The sequence below is a fragment of the Balaenoptera borealis genome (assembly GCF_965194805.1).
Source record: "Balaenoptera borealis genome assembly, chromosome: 12".
NCBI lineage: Eukaryota > Metazoa > Chordata > Mammalia > Artiodactyla > Balaenopteridae > Balaenoptera > Balaenoptera borealis.
The window spans coordinates 91,551,047-91,569,865 of NC_138869.1; the positions used below are offsets into that span (position 1 = coordinate 91,551,047).

The 18,819-nt window shown below is 39.7% G+C and overlaps 1 protein-coding gene and 1 long non-coding RNA gene across 5 annotated transcripts in view; one reads left to right on the forward strand and one right to left on the reverse strand.

Moving 5' to 3' along the window:
• Positions 1-8,565: 8,565 nt before the first annotated feature.
• The window catches only part of HDGFL1 (HDGF like 1), a 740,887-nt gene continuing 730,633 nt past the window's right edge, over positions 8,566-18,819 (reverse strand). For all 4 annotated transcript variants that reach the window (XM_082346425.1, XM_082346427.1, XM_082346426.1 and 1 more), the window contains one exon: positions 8,566-9,591. In XM_082346425.1, the coding sequence (XP_082202551.1) occupies positions 8,591-9,268 (678 nt within the window). In that variant the 5' untranslated portion in view covers positions 9,269-9,591 and the 3' untranslated portion in view covers positions 8,566-8,590. The remainder of the gene's footprint in view (positions 9,592-18,819) is intronic.
• The window catches only part of LOC309607661, a 345,875-nt gene continuing 336,884 nt past the window's right edge, over positions 9,829-18,819 (forward strand). The window contains exon 1 of the long non-coding RNA XR_014232483.1: positions 9,829-9,981. This is a non-coding gene — a long non-coding RNA (uncharacterized lncRNA). The remainder of the gene's footprint in view (positions 9,982-18,819) is intronic.

The following is an 18,819-nucleotide window of genomic DNA, read 5'->3' on the forward strand; positions in this document are numbered from 1 at the left end:
TCAGATTCTGGGCCAGAAAAAAAAAAAATGGCTTTCAAAACCTAAGATGACTTAACACTACCAATTCAAACTATCCTTATGCAATCTAAGTAAAAATTTGACCTTGAGAGTTAACAATAAAAATTTGTCTCTAGAATATTCCCCACCTGCACACATACTTCCCTCCCTATGCAGACTCCAGTGTGAATTACTCAGGGATCTTAGCTAGTAAAGACCGGGATAGGGATCTGTTCTGACAAACATACCCACCCTGCAAACCTTAATCTATAGGCATGCAGTCACCACGTGCCTCATGAATACTCCATCAGGTTACATTGGCATCCAACCTCTACGGTAACTGGCATTGCACATGAAACTTATCTCACATGTGCACAGAACTCTCAGGATACTGAGGTGTGTTGCTAACGTCTACCTACTTTTGACTCCATTCATTTAAATTAATTGATAAAAATGGATGATTCTTTGTGAAGTGCTCTCCTAGGTATTGCAGAAGATACAGAACATTTCATGGCCCCTGTGGTTGAGTATTTTGTATTTGGGGAGAAAAAAAAAAACACATAAAATGTTAAATGGCATAAAGATAAAATCTTGGTCTATACCACAGTGCAAAAGATGCCACATGGATATGTACGATAAATACACAAAACGTGCTCTCGGGCAACAATTCTCATTTCAAATATTATAGGATTTGTGTGTCTTCTCTGCTGTGAGGTGTGCCACTAGTAATTTACTATAAATAATGAGTATTTGAGTTTGTGGATTATTTATATTTTCATAATTATATCAATTCAAGGTCATCTACATAAGGATGCCACTCTATACACTTACATTCTGATGTGACAAATGGAAGGGCAGGGAAAGTGAAAGCCCCAGGTGCACATCTAAACCTGGCCACCACCCTCACTGCCCTACTTATATTACATAATTTCCCTTGTGCAGCCCTTCTTACCTTGCTTTGTGTTTCCAGTGGTATTTATCTTTCTAACATACAATATAGTTTCCTTATTTGTTACGTATAGTCTTAATTGCCTTTCTCTACCTGATAAAATGGAAGCACCAAGAAGCCAGGTGCTCTTTTTATATTGTTTGGTGATATATCTCCAGCCCTAACACATAGTAAGCACTCAATAAATGGGTGCTATTTTGTTTTTGTTGTTACTGAACACGTATAGGAATGTGTACTGCATGAACGTCTCTGGGATCTCTTTCTATGCATTAGAAAGACTGAGCATCCTTAGTAAGTACAAGCACTGGTGCTGTGAACTCACAGTAGGACAGAAATATTTAGTTTTGTTAAAACAGTTTAATTTGAAATGAGCCATAGACTTCCTAAGAGCCTTACAATATACCAAGTTTAACTTTAAGAGAATTGAAAATATATGTTCCTCACGCAGTCATCCTCTGTTTACACTCCAGTATTATTGCATTTTGAAGTTACCACTGTATTTATTCCTTGTCTATTTCTCCATTTTTCCCATAGAACATAAGCTTCCTGAGGGTAGACAGCTTGTCTGTCTTACTGGCTGCTCCGTCCCCAGGGCTCTCCACAGGCCCTGGGGCAATGCAGCCACACCCACTTATTTGTAGTAAGAATGCTTTCCCCTTCAGCACCCACCTCTAACAAACCCAAAACTGTGAAAGCCAAGCTGTTACTCCATTTCTGATAATTCTGCAGATTGAAATTTTTAAAAGAAAAAAAAACAGTGATTCTCATACCATGGAACAGTGACTCTTGTCTTTTTCTATTTTTGATTTTAATGGATATTTGAGGTGTAGTCATCAAAGTATTCACTGACTCAAATTAGTGCTTTTATCTCAACCTCCAAGGGGAAAAACAAGGATGAAAAGAAAAGAATAGATGTTGATGGTAGGCACAGGCTGAAATACAAATGCCACCGAGGAGAATGTGTGAAGAAACTGCACCAAGGGCAGAAGGAATGATTGACAAATTCTGAGCACCAGGAGAATCACGAGTGGAAGGGAAAAAGCAGGTCTTGTTGACAAGTGACGAGCGGTGAGAAAGTAGCTGAGCTGAACATATTTTTTAATGAAGTGTTAAGTAGATCACCCAGAGAGGTGGGTAATGGCTGTGCTGAAGAGTTGGCCAGGGTGTGAAAAAAAAAAAAAAAAAAAGCAAAATTAAGTGACACTTGGTAAATCACAGGAGGACATGAAACCTGAGAGAGCTTCTGGATAGAACGGTCCATCCCTCGTAACACTCCGATGCCTTTTAGTAATCCAACTGGGCAGCTCATTAAAATTCTGCGTGAACAGATAACTCTGGCAAAAAGGCGAGGGAGCCAAGACAGAATCAGAGCAATACAATGGCTATATCCACAGATGCAAAAAACCAGGACTGTGAGAGACTGGAGGAGACGCATTGAAGAAATACCCACTGGAAAACAGTAAGTGGATCCCAGGGAAATAACAGAAGCAATAAAACTGGCCACAGGCTGGATGAGTTATGCTAAAAGAGAGAAATACATAAAATGGGACATGTTTGCACAAAATAATTCAGCTAACAGTGAGGGAATTTAAAGCAACAAGTTGAAGGGCCATATGAGTAAATGGGAGGATAGGATTTCAGTTTCTGTCTATGGACAGGGTAAACACAGGATTATCACAACCAGGAAGCTGCTTGGGCATCAGACAGAGGCCGCCAGTGTTTTCCTAAATAAAAGTGATGCATTAGGCTCTACTTATTTCAAATGGTATGGTGAGTTCTCTGAACTACTTGGAAGGCAAGTGAATCTACATGAATAGAATGCTGATTTTGTGCTGGGTCCTGTTTGACATTTTAACATATATGAGCTATTTGGCTTCACACAACAAACCTGTCACACGAAAGTCATGATCACAACTTGTAGTTGAGGGAAACTGAGATCACACAGTTCTTGAATAGTGGAGCCAGAAATTACATCTAAGTTTGGGTAGCTCCAAAGCCGGATGGCACCCAGCTGCCTCCTGCATTAAAGGAAGTTTATAATGAAGCATCAAATTACTAAAGAGAAAAATATAACTTAAGGATCTGGATATTGCGTTTAATATGCTTCTTCACACTCAGATTCAGATGTCCACCTTAGATAATTTGACTTATCCTCCTTGGGCTTCAGTATTGCTAAGGTTTGTTATTTTATGAGACCAACACCTACCTATAAATAAAAACAAAACAATCTGATTTAAAAATGGTACACACCCATTAAAAAAAAATCCTTAGACTACCCTCCCTGTGTTTTGTTACAAACATGACATGACATTATTATATGACAAAATTCCCCAAATTTTCCTCTGAGGGCTGGGATGAGGGTGAGGAGAGACAGAAGGATTTAGTCATTCATTCCTTTCTTTATGAAAACCATTTATTGAGTGCCTAATATAAACTAGGCACCTTGCTAGGTTCTTAGAATAAACAAAATGATCATAGTTCCTGTCTATATAGAAGGTACACCCTATTGGTTGATACAAACGAGTAAAGGAATGTTACTTGTTTACCGAGCGTAAGAGAGTGGAGTAAATGGAAATGAAGTAGGGAAGCCAGGATCTGACTGGCACACACTGGAGTGATACTTAATTCTGAAGCAGTAATTTAGGGGAAGCTCATCAGGGAAGAAGGGAGTGGAGCTGTCAGTTTCTGGGCAGAAAGAAGAGCTTGTCCCAAAGTGATAAAAAACGAGAGAGAGAACAGCACTCACCGAATGACCCATAGTCCTCAGGCACTGACCACACACCAGGACGGGAGGTAGGTGGTTTGTTACTCACTGGTCCCCGTGCCAAAGACTTGGCCGTGCCATGACTAGGACTGCCCCTGAGCAACAGATGCCCCAAGCTGCCTCTGGCCATCTGGAGCCTTTTGCCATGATTTTTTCTGTGTATCCTCTGGCATTCTTAAGACCATTTCAGTGAAGCTGAAGTTTACGTGGAAAATCAGACCACAAAGAGAAAATCGTCTGATGTCAGAGTTACTCTAGAAAACCACTTGGGAGGTCTCTATTTTAGAGATCTCAAAGTCTAATATGATCAATATTTCCACCAAGAGTGGGAAAGGTAAGTGGTTATATATAAGCCAGATAGTTGGCTTGTGAGAGTGGTGAAGAGATCCCGTTCCTTTAAATACATTAAATTCTTAGAGATGTCTACACCGGGTGAGGTGTCTACACCATAAGAGGCTGAAGGAAGGGAAGATCCAAGTTTTCCTTGGCATACTCACATTTTATTGTTGTAAATTTTGGGCTGAATGGTTAATATATGGCTCCTGTCTGAAGAAGGCAGCAACCAGAATCTTCTCTTGCCTACCTGGGGGCTGAGGTATTATGCAAACGATGCCCTGTTTTATGTGGTTTAACAAGTGACTCAAATATTGAGAAAACCTAGATAAAATAAATAGCATTGCTTTGGCATCAGAGAGCAAAGATTTCTCTGGGTCTCTGAGAATTGTCAATGCTCTTCGAGTCACCTAATTAATTTAGGAAGCTACTTACAGGGACTCAAAATCAACCCAACCTGCATGTGTCATTAGTCTATGGGCCAGTATACACTGCCTCCTTGTTTTCAGAGTCAGAATGTGTTCAACCTCACCTATGACTTTTACTCCATCACCATGATTATAAGGACTATTTGGCTTTGAAGCATTTTGAAAATCTCTATTATGCACTTACTAACATGTTTTGGGAATGGAGATAAAACATTAATGAAACATATTTTCTTTCTCCTCTAGTCTAGTGAAAGGGCAAAAAATAAACAAGAAAGTAGAATATGACCAGTGTGTGCATGAAGTGCTACAGGAACACACAGGGGTGGCTCTTACCTTTAGTTGGCCAGGTTCAAAGAGAGAGGCAGCTCTGTCTAAACACAAGGAGCAGCATGTGTGCTTAGCATGTGTAGCAGAAGCTTTTCTTTGACAAGAGTGTTGACAATGAAGTGAAGATGCTCTATGTGCCCTGAATATCTACCACATTTTCAGGAAACATAAAATGGACATACAAGCCACAAGGAAGAATCTGCACCTGCACCGTGGATGAGAATTTGCAGAGGGGTGAGAGCTGAAAAAAAGAAACAAAACTTACAACCCCCAGTGGCATCTTAATCCCTTGCCAGAGTGACATTATCTGTGATGTTTGTGTGAAATATCAAATACTTGGAAAGGCTTACAGAGACCAGAACACTAAATGTGTCTGCAGATCACTGACAACGTGATGAACACACATTTACATGGAACGCTTAAACATGATCTTCAGAACATTCATGAACATATCTGAATACCCCCAACACAGCATTAGCAAAAGGCCAGGCGGTGCTCTTTGTTTGGTAAAGTAACTAATTCTTCATCAGTCATTTTGTCACTGAGACATATATTGTTCAGAAGAAAACAAAAAACAGCACTGGAATTACGGAGAATTTTAAAATTAAAGAAAATTTTAGAAAACAGCTTCTTTTTCAGTCTGTACAAAATATTTCTTGACCACCAAAGCATACACATAGGGTCTACTGCCCAGGAGAAGAGGGCTGAGAATACAGATTTTCCATGTTTCCCTTTCTTTATTGGGTCTTCTTTGTGTTTACTAACTCTGTGAATCATCCTTTAGATGTACTATTATTTAGATCACCATTTTAGCTACAATATTATAGTCACCAAGGAGGCAAGTGTGTGCTGCTCCCTAATAAACACTAAATTTTCCTATCTTCAACATTTGAAACAAAAAAAAGGAAGAAAGAAATAATACAAAGAGAGAGACTCAAATGGTGGTAATTTCATTTTCTATCTTTCGGGTTATTGAATCATTTCGGAAGATGTGCCTCCATAAAAACCTTATCAAAATCACATGCCTGTCTGTGGCAAATATACCAATCCATATTCAAACTTCCTACAGTCACAAACTCCTTGAAAAATATTGAATGTGCAGTTGTCCTCATCATTTCCCGAAGTCATTTAATGACAATTGTCAGATGCCCCAAATGATTTTTCTTACAAGCCACAAGCAATGTTTGCTAATATAGTCTTTGCCACACAAATTTCTAAACGTTCACTTCAAAATAGTAGAGGGCAAGCACTCCCATTTTATTCAATAGGAAGTTTTATACAATAGCAAACAATAAAATATAATAAAACAAAGCACTTATGATTAGAATGAGAAAGACCTGCCTTTGAATTTTGGTTCATTTACTAGTTGTCTGACCTTGGGAAAATTACTTAACAACTCTAAACTGCAGCTCCCTCAGCTTTGAAAGAGAGATAATAGTAGGTACCTAATTGAGTAGTTGTATTAATAAAGACATTATGTGTAGAATATAGTATACAGCCTGACTCCCTTGAGAGACTCAATATAAACTACTCTCATGATTACTTGTTATTGATACTAAAATAACTTTTTTTTTTTTAACTTCTGATTTTACAGTTAGTGCTTTCTAAATGTGCAATCCAGGGGAAAAAGCTTAGGCTTGGACCAGCAAAGTTTGTATTTGAATCTTGACTGTTCTGTGAAGTGTAAGAAAAATCACTTAACCTCTCTGAACCAGAGCTGCTTCCAATGGGAAATTTGAACACTAATATCTACCTTGCCAGATTATTACAATGATTGAATGAGGCCATTCTTCTCAGCACATGGTAAACGTTCATTGAATAGTAACTCTTAGTATTAATATTATTGTAACAGCAGTAGTTGAAAAGCAAGGATTCATCTGATGTGTCTGTGTTGGAATAAAATAATACCATTTTATACAGGGATAGAAAAATAGGATTGTCTTCAGTTGCTAACCCTGATGGTTAGCGATGGCCTGGCATGTTCTGTGAGAAGGACTCCAGTATTTAGTAAGTCTCTGCATGCGTGCAATGTTGACAAATACAGAAACTGGAACGCAGCATGTGATTATCATTAAGTAGATCTAAATATCCCCAGATATTTGCACAAAGCATTGAAAAGACACAAAATATTCTGCAGCTACTACCTTATTTTAAGAACTGGAAATAAAAAGCAACTGCCTTTTTTTCCTGTAAAAGGTGTTGGAGAAGAGTAGTGAGAAGATCTGGGAAAGCAGCAACAACAAAAGGACCAAATCTGTTGTTTGGCAAAGCATGTAGAGTATTAGAAACTCAGTTTTAAGTTTTAAACTCAGTTTTAAACCAGGTGTCACCATTCAAACATTTTAAGTTGACTTATTTCTGTTCATTCTAATCAGTGGCAGTGATTATCACAGACCGAGTGAAGGGTACAGACCTTAAGATAAAAAAGGTTTATCGAGGGTGATTCCAAAAGATATCGTACATTATAAACAATTGCTTTTAATATAGGATGTATAGAAAACAAGAGGATCATTACATTTAAGGGCCAATTCTTCAGAAACCAAAGGAACAGACCCGAGATTTGTTTGAAGTAATCAACGTGTTTTATTTCCTTAGAACTGAAAGAATTCAGATCTAAACTTCCAAAGCTACAGTCAACAATTTTTCATCAGAGCCCAAGGGAGAAGGGCAGGGGTGAAAGAGACCAAAGATGAAGGAAGGCATAGAGAGACCACTAGGAGGAGGTGGGGAGGAGCCCCTTGTTTCCCTCTGTCTTCTCAGTCAGTTACGTATCAGATCTGGTGACAGTGTACTGAGGGGACCAGGTTGGGGGATGTGGATGGGAAGTGACACTGCAAAGGAACACCGACGGAACCTTAACTACAAAACAAGTCATCAAACCCCAAGTAGAAAGGGAACCTCCTAGTTCATCTCAGAAATGGGGGTAGCAACGTTAGAGCTAGGAGCAGGATGGAGGCGTGCCCATTTCTTTTATGCCTGGGTGATGTATATGACTGTAGGGTGGCCTTGAACTGTGGGAAGAGGGAGAGGGGTGGCCACGGGTCTTCTCAGAACATCCCGTGTGGCTCTAAAGATCTAAATGGGGACAGATGCTCCTCAACCTTCCAATCCAAGAAGCTAGTCACAGCTAAACTTATGATTGCACAAACAACTTGGAAGCGCCCAAATTATGTGATGGTAAACTACAACTCCCATAATTCCCTGGCTCGGCAAAAGGGAGGCCCCTCCAACAAAAGCTGTCCCACTTTCTCAGCAACTAGGCCTCCGATACAATAGGCCTGGGAGGAGTAGACAAGAGCTCAGGGAGACGCCACCCCCGCCCCACCACAGTTTGAGAGTTGCCCCTGCCAGGCCCCTGGAAGTACCCCCTGCTCCTCCTCCACCCCTTCCGAAACTCCCACCCCTGATTCCAAAGCGGAGCTCCATAATGCCCGAGGGGAGGGACAGAGGGATGTCGCGAGGGGGAAACGGCCGGTCCAGGCCCCAACAGAAGCGCTGGCAAACAGTTGCAGGCAGGGAGGGGGCACGGTGGTCTCATCTCATCCCAGGGAGCAGAGGCCCCGACTCAGATCCCAGGGGTGTGAGGGCACAGAGGTGGGGGCCTGGTGGCCTGCCCCATGCAGCTCAGTCCCCAAGGGCCGGGGGTGGAAAGGGAGAGTGGGTGGAGAGCGGGGGGGGGGGGGGGGTGCCAGTTTGCAGGCCGTGGCCAGTTCCCCCAGTAACAGCCAGGCCGCAGCAGGAATGGGGCGGGGGCTCTTCTGGAAACTTTGGTGACTACCGGCTCTCGCGGCCTCAGACGCCCGGGGCCTCGGCCTCTCTCTCGGCAGGCTCTTCCTCCCGCTCCTGCCCCCCCGGGGGCGGCCCCCAGGCTGGGCCCGGCCCGATCGCGGCGCGGTCGTTCTCCAGCTCCACGAGGAGCGGCTTCGCATCCTCCGCCGCGGTGGCCGCCTCCTCCATCTCCTCCCCTTCTTCCGAATCAGCCTCCTTGGGACGCTCGGGGATGTCCTTCGGCGGGTCCCTGGCGCTCCTCTTCAGCGGCCCCTTTTCGTTCTCCTTCTTGGCCGGCGGGTCGACGCCCGGCTCCCCCGGCTCGGCGCCGCCGCCGCCGTCGGTGTGGCTCTCCGGGTCCCCACCGCCCTCGGTGGCCTCCGGCTCGGGCCCCTCGGCGCAGCTCTTCCCCTGGGCGAACTGGTAATCGGAAGCCTGGACGGTGGGGTTGTTCTCGATCTCCCACAGCCCCTCGCTGAAGCCCCTCCTCTTGTTGGGTTTGCCGAACTTCTCCTTGGACTCCTCGTACGGGAAGAGGCGCTTGGGTCCCAGGAAGGCCGTCTCGTGGGTCCCGAAGAAAAACACTTGGTAGCGGTTGACCTCGGCCGCTTGCTCGATCCTGGCCGGCCAGTGGGCGTAGCCCTTTATTTTGGCGAACACCAAGTCCCCGCTCCTGTACTTGCGCCGGCAGAACAGCGCCATGGCTGCGGACCCGGCCTCGGCAGCGGCCGGAAAGGGCGACCCACGACGGGGCGCGGGGTTAGCGGCCGCTGAGCTCGGGCTGCGCAAGCCCCGCCCCGAGGGAGCACCCGGGCGCCCTGAGAAGGTTCTAGTGCGAAGCGTGCGTTATCTCGGAGACCCAAAGCTCGTTGGGCCCCACCGTCGACGCCGGGGTTTCTAGAACGACAGAGCCAAGAGCTTGGGTATCCCGGGTGGCGGTTGTGCTGACGGGGATCCTCTGTGGCTCAATCGCTAGGGCACCCGGCTGTGAAGGTGGCATCGTTTACTGTGTCAGCCAGAGTGGCCTAGCAAGGGAGAGATGGGGCAGGGTGGCAAGAAAACGCAGTGACACGATTAGCACACATTTCGATGAAACTAGTAACAGGCTAGCGCAGATTTGCAGTATCTGTTGGGACTCCGATCTGCTCATTACAGAAAACTCCACTCTTGCCTCAGGAGATGCCTGGGTCCGTGGTTTCACCCCTTTTCTGATTTCCTTGAGAGCTAACACTGGTGCCTGCAAGGGGATTCAAGAATAGAGTGGAGGCAGGGCTTCCCTGGTGGCGCAGTGGTTGAGAATCCGCCTGCCAATGCGGGGGACACGGGTTCGAGCCCTGGTCTGGAAGGATCCCGCGTGCCGCGGAGCGGCTGGGCCCGTGAGACACAACTGCTGAGCCTGCGCGTCTGGAGCCTGTGCTCTACAACAAGAGAGGCCACGATAGTGAGAGGACCGCGCACCGCGATGAAGCGTGGCCCCCGCTCTCCGCAACCAGAGAAAGCCCTAGCACAGAAACAAAGACCCAACATAGCAATCAATCAATCAATTAATAAATCTTAAAAAAAAAAAAGAATAGAGTGGAGGCAAAGGAATAGAGTCAGCAACGCTGACATCTCTTGGAAACCGGTGTCCTAAACTTTGGCGGGGGGGATCACAAAATGTATAGAGCAGCCTCATGACCATGTCAAACCAGCCATGTCAAAATTTCCTCCTTTACATGGGATGCTGGACATGGCCCTTACCCTTTCATTGATTCTTGCATGTTTTAAGAGATAAGACTCTTATCTCTTGGTGGTTATAACATGGAAAGGATGTCAAATGCTCTCAGTATCCTCATAGAGAGGGGAAAATTGGGCTTAAGAATTAGGTAGAGGTCTGCTCATATCAAACATCTTGTTATTATCTAGAACTTCCTGGCGGCTACAGACTAAAAAAGAATCATTTCAGCTGAGAGAGTATTTTAAGGATAGACTTGTTCTCCTTAAGTGATAATTATGGGAGTTTCCCTGTAACTGCAGCCATTACACATTTGTCTGCATCTGTTTTGAGTCCTGCTAGCTAGCTGTGAGCACTCTGAAACCTAGCCAGCTTTGTCGTACTAGTACTCTTGGCTATTATGACAAAGACCTTTCAATATCAATTGTGTATTTAATTGCATAGATGTTTTTTCCTAGTGTAACCAACAGTGACCAGCGGAGAATTAGAACCACTAACCCATTTCAATATAACTCAAATTTGTTTCTGGTTTGCTGGGTTGGATCAGCCATTTTACCTCTGGGTGGTGGAGACCTGTTCTGGGCAGAAGAAGTTCTCTTCTCCCAACAAGGCAAAACAAGTACGATAGACTTTGATAATTCTAAACAACTTCTTTTAGCTCTTCTGTCAAGCCATTTTCTTAGAGTGCTTATCTGCCCCACAAATATCTACAACTTTACCAATTAAGTAACATCGACACATGCCCAGAAAGGGTACTTAGTTGTGCCATTGTAGTCGGAAGGCCTCGACTACAGCTGCTCTCGTTGAGAGTGATCTTCGGCAAAAGGATCACATGGGTATAAGCCAAACATCAAAGATTGTTGGGTAGTTGAATCACTGCAGGTGAACAGGTAGGGATCTGAGGCGGAAACAAAAAGTCAGGAAGTAGAGGCAAGAGGATCTAGTAAAGAACGATCCAGATCTGCAAAGGGTAATAGATATTCTATTAGGCAAAGGAGTGTCATTTTTGTACCTCTACCCATTACCCACTAATACTCTGTGTGTGGTGCTAAGGGCTGGCACAAAAGATGCTGATTTTTGAGGACTTTAAAATATAATTTAAGAGCGAAAGCATCAGGGACTTCATTACAGAGAAATGCAAGCTAGTCTTCAAGTGCTAAATCATGTGTTCTTACATAAATATTGAAGGAATTCTAGGAGAAACCAATGGGAGTGTGGTTATTAGGGCAAGGCTTTTGGGAGGAGTAGCAGGAGAGGTAATAGAAAGGATCCTAGTATCCTTCATTTGTTTACCAGCCTTGTAAAGCTGGGAATAGATAATATTTCTGAGCCTCTGTTACATGATCTTAAGATGTTTAAAGTAATATTTAGAATTTCCCTCAGGATTGTTATATATATTAATGAGATTATGGGTATGAAAGTCCAGACAATGGGTATAAAGTTCTATGATGTACTAACAAGTATGACGTAGAATTTCATTATGGATGGGATCAGGCTATTATTATTATTAGGTTAAATGAAGGAAAAATATGTCAAAAGGAGTAGAGTCATGAATAAGGACACTGAAGAATGAAGAAAAGTTATCCGCCAGCCAAATTCTATACTACACATGTAATTCCATATTACATATGGAATTACATATCCAGCACAACTTCTGTATGAAACAACATAAAAGTTCTTGTTCTTTGGAAATATTATTTTTAAAACAGCATTCTTCGACTAGATTTATCACCTAATGGTAGCTAATTCCAAAAAGGGGAGAGGGACTTCCCTGGTGGTGCAGTGGGTAAGGCTCCACGCTCCCAATGCAGGGGGCCTGGGTTCGATCCCTGGTCAGGGAACTAGATCCCACATGCCACAACTAAGAAGCCCCCATGCCGCAACTAAGAAGCCCGCATGCCACAACTAAGACCCAGCACAGCCAAAATAAAATAAATAAATAAATAAATATTAAAAAAAAAAAACAAACAAAACTAAAAGGGGAGAATAAGAGGAAGGTTGAGCAAAAAGTTTAATGCATTTAGAGTTGGATACCACTTTCACAGATAGTCCCTTCCTCTTACACTTGCATGCTCCATGTTGCAATTAAATAGTAGGATCTTTGCTTCTTTTACCCTTGAAACCAACTTGTTCTTAAAGTTATTGTCTCTCTTTTGCTCAAAGTGAGAAGAGTAGGTAAGTAGTGTTCATGGTAACTTGGTTAGGTTTAGATTTGGCTAGTATATAAACAAAGTACTCAGGAGCAACTATTATTATTAATTTTCAGAAACTAGATCTCCTTGAGCTCAAATATTTCGAATAAAATCAAAAGTACCAAGACCATCTGTTTGTAAAAAGGACCTAATTTCAGCAGCAGCAGCAAACCTATCAAAACACCTTAGATTCCAGAACAGGTAACACATCACAGTTTTCTTTTCTGGAAAACTAATGATAGGATTTAAAAGCTGCTTGGCAACAATTATGAAACATGGGCAATAAAACAATGTAATTGTACAAGAGAGAGAATAGATATCCAATTGATGTTTTCTTGTTTAATTAGTTTTAAATTCAATTACTTTGGTATAAACTATGATTTAAAATAAATGTAATTGTTTTCTATGTGCTTTTGTTTCATTAAAAAATAGTAGCCGCCTCTGTGTTTATACAACAGAAGTGTTTATACATGGTTGGTATTTGGGTTCAAGGCTTTTCTTTCTAAAATGTTCTAGCAGACATAATTACACAGAAAGTAAATCCCCTATCCGACCATGGGTAGAAAATCTCCCCACCCTCCTTTCTTTAAAAGTCACAGGAGGTGAGCTACCTCTATATTTTGTCACCTCTACATTTTATCAGCGTACACTTAGCCTAACCTTTAAAGCCTCAGGGATTTCTGAAATCCAAGGGATCTGCTGGGGGTGGGGATAAACTTGGTATCAGTGGGGATGTCCGGCAGCTAAAGGATAATTGAAGGGATGTTTCCAAGGAGCTGTATCATTATCAATTTGAATAGTGTGTCAAATCTGTATCTAACTTGATGATGGGATTGGGGGTGGGGGAGAGATGAGAGTGCAGATTTTCCAAGTGCTGTATGTGTGCTGGTCATTTGGGCCCCCTTGGCTAATCATAAATGTTATGGGGTAGGGTGTAGCAGGGGGCAAATGGAGAGATTTCAGAATTGTTTGCAAAATTGCTGTTTTAGCAGCCATGGAAAGAAAATTGCCACTCTAAAATGAATAAATGTGGCTGCTTAAGAATAATATTTCATTATACTGATTTGGGAGCACTTAAAGCTTTTAAAAACTACCCTTTGGAAAAAAACTTAAATAAAATGTGTTAAATAATCTGAATATTTTTGTAATTTGAATCTTGCATGATACTTAGTCAAACTCTGCCACTTGAAAATATATGAGGTTTTTTTAAATCTACATAATTAGCAAAGTTTAAACAAGTTATCAATGCTGGTGAGTATTCAATAACTGGGGATTGGACACATATAACATGGTCTATTTACATAATAATTATATAATTAAATGGCCATCTTCTGTGTGTTTAGAGTTTTTAAAGTATAATTTAGTAACTTGGAAATGCTTACAATATGAAGTTGAGTGAAAGGCAGGACAAAATATATAACATAGGTAATTTACTAGCCTATGTGAAACCCAGTTCCTTAAATCTAAAATGTGGATCATCTTAGTACCCATTTGAGAGAAAGGCTGCTTAAAATAAACAGAACAATGTGTCAAGTATGTTGCCTGGTACCTATTAAGTGTTCAATTACTATTAGCCATTACTATTAAAATAGCCAGTACTAGCTCTATTTTATTTATTTTATTAAAGTGCAGGTTTTTTTGTTTTTGTTTTTGTTTTGTTTGTCTGGCTTTTTTTTTTTGCAGTATGTGATACATATCTTTTCTTGTAACTATTGTTTTTTCCTCCCTCAGATTGTTTCTGGTTCTAAATTTAGCTTGACACCTTGCCAATGTTCCTTTAATTTTATTATAATCATATTTTTTTTCTTATTTTTTGGAGGGGGTGTGTTCTTCATGCACTAAAAATACATTTTTAAAGATCCAAGATCAACAACGTCATCTCTGTAAGCAAATATGGAACTTGGCATTGCAATTTCAGTTTTATACTTCTTGCCATTATAATAAGATATCATACAAATGGTTAAAATGACCAAAGTTTTCAGAAAATCATGCTAAAGTTTTTGATGATGTAACTTCAGTCTTCACCTCAATTGTCTTACTCTTCCTTCCAATAGTTTCCTAGCTTTTGATATAATTACCAAAATATTAATCTTTGGGAATAAATAATTTATACAATTTCCATTTAAGGAAATCATCAACAGTGTGCATGATAATGAAAAGGAGGAAATTTTTTCAAGCCAAGATGTCTAATTTTGATTAATGATAATGGTATGTGGAGGGAGATAATCATTTTGACTTATCAAGATTTTCCTATTTCATTATTACAAAATGACTTTAATTTTTCATTTAATTTTAGTTTAGCGATATCTGTATTGAGTTGGTAGTTATCCTTTAACCAGAGGATTATTGGAGGTGGATGACTTTCTCTTTTTAAACATTGCAAAAGAAATATTTGGCCTTCCAAACAGATTAGGTTTTTCTGTACTAGGGAACATGTATGTTATTTGTTGGAATAAATAAATAAGTACTCTAAGGAGTTAGTTTAGTGGTTTTTCATATATTCAAAAACTCATAAAGCACGAAGTAGAGGTCAAGTAAAAGAAAAACAGAACAGTAGAAATTCAACATAACTTTCCTAAACCAGCATCTGGGCTCAAATTTCAACAAGCAACGCCTCTCTCTTTTTTAGAATTTACTTTAAAAACGGAGTTGATGATAAAAACACTTTTAAATGCCTCAGTAAAATGTCCTGTATAACACAAATGATGACTCTTTGAACAAATATTATCATCACTTTTCTCTTTGGTCACTCTTCATGGTGAAAATAAATTTCTTCTTAGACAAAATACAGTATTTTGGATACTTGTAAAATTGAAATACTTAAATAAAACAGGATATAGTCTTGTCATCTTTGCTCTTCAAAATCAGATATAACAAAAGCCAATACTCTGTTTCTGCTTGTCAAGGTACAACCATAACGGGAATATATTCATAAGTAAAATCACAATAGAACTAATTTTTAACTACCATTTATTGAGCACGTATATGCCACACCCTGTTGTAAGCACTTTATTTTCTCAATTCTTAAAACACTTTGCTCTACTGCCTTTCTCCTTTTTTTTTGCCTGCCCATCTATTCATCGTGAGCACAATCACTGAGGAAATGCAACCTATAAGCAACCAGAGAAGTTGGTTTGGAGAAAATAAGAGAGAAGAGTGAAGCAGATGCTAAGAGAGCAGACATGTCATGAACAGTAAGTTACTAGAAGGATCATAAAAGTGAGACAGAGAAAACTGTCAGTTCAGAGAGCAATTTCAGTCCCTGAGGTTTTTCCTGTTACAATTTGAGTTCAGTTTACATGCATCCTTACATTAAAAACATTACATTAAAAATAGTATATCAAATATGTATTTCTTTGATGATGGCGTTTGGCGAGGGAGAAATGAAGGGTGCAGATTTCATCTTAAGGGTGTCTGAGTGAGCCTCTGTTCCTCACAATGAAATGCATCTAAGTAGAACAGTAATTATACCGCTGATCTACGATTGGCAGATATTTATAAAGGTAAAACCATGTTAACCACACATCAAGCAATAATGGTACAGACATGATATCACTCCAATATAAGTATTATAGATAAAATATCTACTTTTTAAAATATGCAGCCTTTCTTTTTCTCCTCAGATATTTGTAACTGTAAACTCTAACCATGTAAGAGAATCTTTTAAGTTTTCAAAGGGCATATATTCTGAGCTTTTTACCAGCTACCATCTTGTTTCATGATGGCTGACCAAGCTGTTTTCTCTTTGAGTAAAAGCAAAATCAATAAAGTTTTCATTGAACAGATAAATACAAAATGCTTAACTGTTAAATTGAACAATGTACTGCTAATTATTAATTAATTAATTAATGATGCTTCAGTCTATTATAATTTTGAAGTAATTAATTGGGTTCTTTTGTCTTCACTAATTTTAGCTGCTTCACACTTTAAATATAACTGGAAAAAAAATGAAAGAATGAAAGCATATAGCTTTATCATATTGGGAAAGACTAAACTGGTTTTGCTCAGTTTTCTCAGTTTTTTCTTCTATTCACTTTATAGGACTCCTATGAATTGACAGGGAGTTTGTAGGCTACATATGTAGAAAACAGCAAAAACTGAAATCTAAAATGTAATGTATCTTTTAGGACACTAGTTCAGGTAATCCATATCTGAGTGCTTACCATGTGGCTACTAGAAAGCTAGTGCTGTGGGAAGGACATGATGAGTGTAGAATATTTTAACCATACTAGGTGGTCTGTGTTATATCAATCCTTTGATATATTTTGAAACATTATTTGTGAACTGTTTTTATAATTTACACACTTTTAAAATATATACATTATCAATATACATGAGCAGTCTTATTTTGTTCAATAGTTCTATATACTTGCCAATATTTTGTCTATTTTATTTAATTAAGATAAAAATATGTAAAGATTTTCCATGGATTATTTCTAGATTAGTCAATTTCCTTCAAATTAGGTTTGTTTCTGCTTTGTGCATTTCAAGGCTCTATTATTGTTAAGTACCTGCATATTCTTTATTTTTATATTGTTTTGCGTCTATTAGAATCTTTATTTTATCAGAATGAAATAACTGCCCTATTGAAGGCTTTTGCTTTAAATTCTACTTTGGTATTAATGATGCTGCAGGAGTTTTTTTTGATTAGCATTTCAAAATAGTTAATAGTCAATAGTTCTTTAATTTTTCTATGCCATTTTGTTTAATTATACCCTTGAAACCAGTATACAGTCTCTCCGTATAGGCAGGGGATTGGTTCCAAGACACTCTGCATCTGCCTCCTCTGATACCCAGAATCCACAGATGCTCAAGTCTGTTGTATTAAGTGGCACAGTACAGTAGCCCCCGCCCCCCACCCCACCCCACATTCCAGGTTCCACATCTGTGGATTCAACCAGCTGTGGATCAAATCTGTGGATGCCGAGCCCTACCCTCCACCCCATGTGGAGGGCCAACCCAACTGTATGGGTAGATTGCTTTCAATCTAATGTTTTATCAAGAGACTAACCTTCTTAATATGTGGTGATGAATTCTATGTCTACCATCTCATTTTGTGACTTATTATGCCTTCACAGTGTTCTTTTTTTTTTCCTCTCTGCTGTTCTACCTTCCAGTGGATCGATAAAGTTAGTATCATAATCATTATCATCATTATTATTATTGTTTTCCCCTTTGCTGGTTCCCCTTTGCTGGTTCCCCTTTGCTGGTTGGTAACTCTTCCTTCAGTAATTATTATTTAACATGCAGAACTATAAATTTTTCTAACCAAATCTAAAGACTTGAGCATGTTTTTAGTAGCCCTAACACTCAACTTTGTAATTGTCTAAAATTTTATATTTTTAAAAGTTCATAATAGTTATTTTTTACAATTAGTTTATTACAATTATTCAGATATTTTATCATTAATTTCTTACACACTCTTCCCTTACTTTCATTAAAGGAAATATGTCACTTAGTAATTGTTTTAGTGAGGGTATGGAGTATTAGATAAATTCTCTTAGATTTATATAGCTAAAGATGTATTTATTACAACCTCATTATTAAACAGTATATTAGCTGGGTATATAATTTATATTTAAACTTTCATTCCTTTAAGATTATGAAGGCATTATAATGTGTTCTTCTAGCATTTATTATTGCTGCTGAGAAGTCTGCCATCAGTGTGATGGTCATTCCTTATCAAGTATCATGTCTTTCTCTTCGTTATCCTTGATATACTTCGGTTTCATTAAGATGTGTATGAGTATGGACTTATTTTCATATATTATGACTGATACTTGGTGGAGACTTTGAACTCATCTCTGTCCTCAGTTCAGAAAATTCTTACATTTTTAAATATAGCCTCAAACATTTCTTCAGTTCTCTTCTGGAACACATATAATTACATTAAAGTATCTCAATCTATAGCCCATACCTCTTATTCATGTTTTATGTCTCTATCTACTGTGCTCCATTCTGTCAAACTTCCCAAAACTGTATTGCCATTTATTTATTCTTTGTGTCTCATTTAAAGGTTATCCCAATTATGATCATTTCAAAAACAGTAGTTTTCATTCTAAGGATTTCTAATTTTTTTATTTTTACCTTACATTATTTCATTTATATCTGTTTTGGCTTCATAATTTCTCATTCTTTTCGTGGTTATTCATGTCTCTGTCCCTTTAGAGATTCTAAACATACTTATTTTAAAACCACTATTGATGTTTTTCTCTTTTTTTCATTTAATCTGTCATGAGTTCATTTCCTGCTGCCAAGTGGTGGTTTGGCTCAAGGTTGCCTGGCTGCGAGGCTGTCCGCTTCTTTGTGCCTGTGTAAGAGGCAACATTATAAACATTGTATCCTCC